The sequence below is a fragment of the Cryptomeria japonica genome, chromosome 8 (genome assembly GCF_030272615.1).
Source record: "Cryptomeria japonica chromosome 8, Sugi_1.0, whole genome shotgun sequence".
NCBI lineage: Eukaryota > Viridiplantae > Streptophyta > Pinopsida > Cupressales > Cupressaceae > Cryptomeria > Cryptomeria japonica.
In genome coordinates, this window is record NC_081412.1 from 98,815,523 (window position 1) to 98,821,977 (window position 6,455).

The 6,455-nt window shown below is 33.9% G+C and overlaps 1 protein-coding gene across 3 annotated transcripts in view; it reads right to left on the bottom strand.

The window, feature by feature from the left end:
* Positions 1 to 6,051, bottom strand: part of LOC131063810 (histone-lysine N-methyltransferase ASHH3) — a 95,126-nt gene extending 89,075 nt beyond the window's left edge. For 2 of the 3 annotated variants that reach the window (XM_057997754.2, XM_057997753.2), the window contains exons 1-2: positions 5,379 to 6,050; positions 2,773 to 3,102 (exon numbers count right to left, since the gene is read on the bottom strand). In XM_057997754.2, coding sequence (XP_057853737.1) covers positions 2,773 to 3,102; positions 5,379 to 5,654 — 606 coding nt within the window. In that variant the 5' untranslated portion in view covers positions 5,655 to 6,050. Of the gene's footprint in view, positions 1 to 2,772; positions 3,103 to 5,378 lie in introns of all 3 variants that reach the window. The other variant, XM_057997752.2, reaches the window with a different exon arrangement.
* Positions 6,052 to 6,455: the final 404 nt, after the last annotated feature.

The following is a 6,455-nucleotide window of genomic DNA, read 5'->3' on the forward strand; positions in this document are numbered from 1 at the left end:
AACATCAAGAAGGCAAACTCTGACCCTGCCGTGAGTTTACTTAGGTGTGATGTTTGCAAACATCAAGAAATTAGAATCCTAGATTTTACTATTTTCAAGGTTTTAGTAATGAAGTCTATGGGTCTACTTCTAAACCAATTTTGGTGACTGTAATTTTGGGAAGTTTATGGTAATAATAACAAACCAGATTTTCAATAGGAAAATGCTATGTGACATGGGATGCATCCAATGCCACCCCCTCCCCTCCCCCAACAATCCCAGCATCACTGTCCCCCATGATTTCCAAAGATGTGTCTCCAAATTGAGCAGTTTCAAGTTCCTGCATCCTGATGACAGGATATATAATCCGTTCCAGAGACGCTATACAACATAGAGAAAATGTCCTCAGATCTGGAGGCATTGCTAGCATTGCACCAATGCTGGAAGGTTGAAATCTCTTGTGCATAGATGATATACTTTAGTGCAATCGGAAAAAAAAATTAATTCTGTGCATGGTTCACCATTCTAGTTGAAAACAGACAAACTCTGAGAAACAAAAGTAGCATTTAAATAGCTTTTTTACTGAAAGTATGCCATTGTATATGACATATAAATATCACTGTTTACAACTAGAGTTAGAAAGCAGATATGTAACATAATGGTACCTCAATTTTAAGTAGAAAGAGGATTTTGCTGCCATGTTTTAAAGTTGAAAATTGTTTCGAAAGTAAAGAATTATTGCCAACTGAAATAATATTCCTTAGGGAGTACCTAATGATAAAACTTACAAAGTATGGACAAAGGGTAACATTGCCATCTGCAAGCACACACATTTTAGATGCCATTTCTTACTGGAAAAATTATCAGGTACTGAACATCTCATTAGTAAAGAAAGGAAACAGCCACACTTAAGAGCGTAATTACATTTTGTACGTAGATAATTTTGTCCAAATGGAAGAAAGTTTCGTTATTTGCACAGTTCACCATTCTAGTTGAAAACAAACTCTGAGAAACAAAAGTAGCATATAAATAGTTTTGTTACTGAAAGTGTGCATTATAAATGACATATTACAAAACATAATGGTACCTCAATTTAAGCAGAAAGAAGATTGTGTTGCCATGTTTTAAAGTTAACTGTTTCCAAAGTATTAAATTATTGCCCACTGAAATAATGTTCCCTAGGGAGTACCTAATGATAAAACTTACAACATAAGACACAACAGGGTAACATTGCCAACTGCAAGAACACAATTTTTAGATGTCATTCCTTACAGGAAACATTATCGGGTACAGAACATCTCATTAATAAAGAAAGGAATCGGCCACGTTTAAGAGCATAATTATATTCAAATAAGGCAAACAGATGATTTCAATGCAAGTTTTTGGCAAAGCAAAATTTTGTTATAAACTAAGGATTTATACAACAGTTACATCTGAAGGCAAACATGAAATGCAGATTTTTGTCCTAGGATTGTCAAATCTTCCAAGCAAATGTGAATCAGACCACAACATGCTTTCTGAAAATGTTTTTAGGCATATAAGGGTTGATAACGTCAATATCTTCAAGGTGAAATTGAGAAAGAATAATGTTAGTGAACAAGCAATTCTGTCGCCTTACATATGTAATCTCAACAGACTAGTTTCCAGCTATTTTGGGAAAAGAAACTGAAACTGACACAATTTCAAACACTATGTAGTAAGCTTCAAAAAAAAGCAATTGCCTCTGAGAACTCTCATGCATATCCAAAACTGTAACAAGTAATATCAGCCCTGATAAAGAAAATGACAAAGGATTGACATGTTCAGAATTCTTATAAAACCCCTTTTCTCATTGCAACTACTGTCATGCTGGAAAGACTTCTGACAGAATGCATACTTTTAAGTTTTAGTTAAACAAACAATCAGAATTGACTTCTGTTAATTGCAATGCCACTGCCTCTCTTCTACATAATCAGTTATGTAGTTTGCTTAAATTATGGGACCTTTACGCTAAGCAAGGCCACCAGACTGTTAAGTAGTATAACAATATAATTGGAAAACCATTAAGGATGATTAATGCAATTACAAATTGCAAGTGTTATTAGCTTCTATGCAAATGATATAATTTGCTATAAAAAAAGAAAGTCATTAGCTAGCTGATTCTTACATAATAAAACATATACATGGTCATACTGTTTCTGTGATTCATGTTTTATGCTCAATGCTACCAAATTTGGTAAGAGAACCATGGTGATTGAATTGCAGTCATCATGGACATGATTCCATTAAATGAAGAATTTCCACTGCAAAAGCACCTTGCTTAACCTATATTTTATTATTTTTTATCAGATTTCAGCTTAAGGTGTTTTGTTACCTACCATCTATTAAGTCCCACATTATGAGCTTTAGTCTATTTTCAACCAGCTTTTACTGTAACAATCATTAGGAAATTATAGGAAGCAGAACTATTTTTCAAATCAATGGAGAAATTTCCAAGCCTGTATTCATGTACACAATTATTTAACACTTATACAGCCAAACATGGATGCCAAAATTGTAATCAGATATATCAGATAAAAGAGAACTGTGATGCCAACCAGCTACAGTAATCAAATAACATCAGTGGCCTTAGATATACGATTTGCAGAACACAAGAAAAATGTATCCATTAAAAATGATTTGAAAATTCTATTGTGTCATGTGCAGGCTTCAATATCATGCAATGACTTTGCAATAGTACACTCAATTCTACAAAGCTAGCAACAACATAAAGATCAATCAAGGAGGATTAAAGTAATTTAAGATAGTGCATACTTGGCCTCTATCGTGGCTCCGGCATAGCATGAAACCAGATAGGTTCTCAAGCTGATCTGCAGACTCTGGAAGACATTTTATATGATAAGCTACTGGACAGCGCAGACACCGGATAAGCTTCCATGCACCCCAGTTGTTACCTCGGCGGCATGAATGGCAAAAATGATGTGGGCATATATAACCTCTCCTTGTTATGTTTGAGTACGCTCCTCTTGATGCTTCCCATTTCCTAGCACACCCTTCATGATAGTAATTTTGACAGTTCTTATACGAACATCTTACTGTTCCACCTGTCAGAGGACCATATTCCTTGCAGTCAAAGCAGCACACCTGTTTTTAAAGAGCACGGAGTTATGATCATTAGCAAGACAGTTACTTACATACCATTTTAAATAACGCAAAGTTCACCATACAGCAAGATGATCATTCAAAATTAGTGTGCTTAAATGAATGTATTGCTCTCCTAAAAAAATGTAATCAAACTGACAGCAAAAGAAATCCTATAGAAAGGCTATCCAGTATGACTGCTCCATCCCAAATTATTTATCTAGTTGTATTTTCTTTTCTTTTCTTTATTTTTTCTTTACTTTCCCAAAGGACGTTTTTTTTAAATCAAGGCAAGTATATTCAAACTCAACAAGTATTCAACAGGCCAAAGAAACAGAAAAAGCTTAGCAACTTAAAAAGCAAAATCAAAGTACTGCAAAAAGAAAAAGTATTTTTCCTTTCCAATAGCCACCTCATAGAGAATCTAAACAAAGTAACATAAAAAATAAACAGTGTACGGCCAAATGTGATAAAATTTATTATGGATCAAAATTTCAAATAGCTTCTAGTTAAAAAGGTTCAAAACTTAAATGTACACAGTCCACAAAAGATATTGGACTGCAGCCGAGCTTTCTGCATGATAACTCAAATTGATGTGGGATAAGCCAAATTAAAATATATGTAAAAAAATCTTACATTACACAAGAAATCATATAAACTCCACCAGCATTTAAGGCGATAACCTGTTGAAAAAAAATTAAAATCATAAACATGAATTTAATTAGATACAACCACTTTTTGACAAACTCGCTTAGATCCCTTGGAATCATTTGGAGGTTATGCTTAAATTTGCAAACTTCTAATTGTGCATTTCTACCTTCCTACTTAGGTTCCTATTTGGTTTCCTTTCTCTTGTTACTAGTTTGTAGTTTTGGGTGCTGGTCCTATGGCCCTATTAGAGCTTGTTGCTTCAGGATTTTTTTTGTACATCATGATTTGGTCGTACGGCTGTTTTGTTTAGCTACTCTGCATGCTCATGGGCATTTTCTTATATGTCTTTCACTATTTTTCTGAGCAAAGGATCTAAATTGACGAATAGCAAATAAAACCTAAGTTGCCAGTCCTAGTACATGTTTGGGTATGGATACAGGGATCGAGTAAGACAGTTCACCAATTTGTTTTAACCCACTTTGTTATAACTTGTATACAGCCGTACAAAAGATCTAAAAAAATACACTTTATATTTGGGTTTTACCTTTTTTGTAAATAAGTAGTTTTTTTCAAGGGGCTTTATGGACTTGAGTAGAGCCTGGGCTCATCTCAAGCAAACCCGTACAGAGCAACAAAAATGTAAAAACAGAGGAACCCGGGCAATTTTTTTATGAGAACAGGCCCAGAACTGGTACCCAGTTCGAAACAGACCTCATCCTGGAATATAACAGTTAACTCCGTTGCTCAGAAGAAACCCTTAGTTGACAAGAACATTATTTTCTGAAACTCGAATAGACATAATTTTCAGATAATACTAGAAATGTTAAGATAACAGAAAGAAATTTGAAATAATGTTTAAAATCTAGAAACAAATGAATAAAGAGCCTATTTTACTAGGAAAAAATGAGATTTGAATGAAACAGAGACAGAATTTGTGGTGCCCGAGATGAATGAGGATGTCTACTGTGATCTCAGATATTCCAAAAAAATGCTAAAGTTTTCGAAATTTTCCAAATTACTATTTCCTTCTGGATCTTCTCAATCCTGAGAAAAATGCAGTTTCATGATTTATATGCTGGGCTAGAAGTCCCCTTTTTTGTTCACCTAATCAAAATTTAAATTTAAAATGCCAATAAAATTTATTTCTGAAATTTATACTAACATTATTCTCCATAAATGCTAAAAACATAGAGCTCGCTTATACTTCAAAGATGCATTAAAAATTCATAAACATTTATTAAATGCCGTCCTTATTCAAAAAAAATATCAATATATCACAGAACAAAGAAAACATTATATTTTTTTATCACAAAAAAATCTATAAATATCAGGACTACTAAATTCTGAAGCTTCGACTGACACTAATTTCAATAAAATTAAAATTCTAGAAACGAGAAAAAATAATTGAAAAAATAAAATACAAGAGGAAACCTAAAAGCTACGAGAAAATTATTCGAAAAATCTGTACAGGCACTATTTTCAACGAAGTTCAAATTTTAAAGTACTAAATAAATTAATAACTTTAATACTTTAATGAAAATAATTATACTTACTAATATAACTATACAAACAAATTAGAAACCCAAAAAAACGTTTCAAGATCATGTAAACCCTAAAAAAATAGGAACCTTATTTTGGAGACAACTGTGGCATTGCCAGGGATCGATTCCATGCACCTCCTGTGATCCCAAGCAGCTCAAATGAAACCCTTTCTTGCACTGATCACAAAACTTCAATTCTCCCAAACCCTCACAAACCGAACAAACAACCGAAACCTCGTCCAAATCTTTTTTCCTCTCTCTTGACGTCTTCATCCCCTGCTGTTTTCCATCATTAATCTGTGTCTTTAAACTCTTCTTCCCATTTTCCGTTTTCACGGTTCTTTTACCGTCCCGTTTCGCCATTACTCCCCTACTATAAACTAAAATACACTTCCTTGTTCAAATGCATAATACACCTAAAAATGAATAAATAAAGAACACGGTATAGAATTAAATGGACCAAACAGAGTCCGAAAAGGATTCAAAGCCCTCCTGAGGGTTATAACTTTTGAAGTTAGAATTGCAGAGCTTCAAAGTGGAAGAGCTAAACCGCGCTTAAAATTGGATCTGCACTGGGAAAAAGATTCAGAGATCCCACGGCCATCAATGCAAGCTAACCAGCGTTTACCCGGAGATTACGTCCTGATGGCCATGCTGGTAAAAAGCCGCAAGAACTCTGGACTTGAAGTGAGCTCAAGCAGATGCATAAGCTGCTGTATTCCCTCCTTGCGTGAGAAATTCAAGCCAAAATTAAAATTAATGTCACATTAAATATTATTTTTATTTTTTAAAGATTATGGTGGAATGCATGTATGGATGATCATGTACATGTGCGGTGAATGGCTTTGATGGGCATTCGATACGGAGATCCAATTGCGTTATCCGTTGGAGCCAAAAATTTGAAATTGCGGGTACAAGTATCCAACTTAAGAAAAGATGTTTATCGCAAACTAGGTATCATATATAGTACACATGTGAGAAGGTTTTCAACAATTGAAAGTTGATTACCTAGTAGTGATTCCTAAGTTAATTAGTTAATTTTGTGTATCTTAAACTTTTATATTGATTATTTTTGGATTTTCTTTGTATGTGATTTAAGAGTTCAATGCTATTGTTTCAGTTTTTTTTGGTAGTTATCACAAATGTGAAAGGATTCTTTATGTG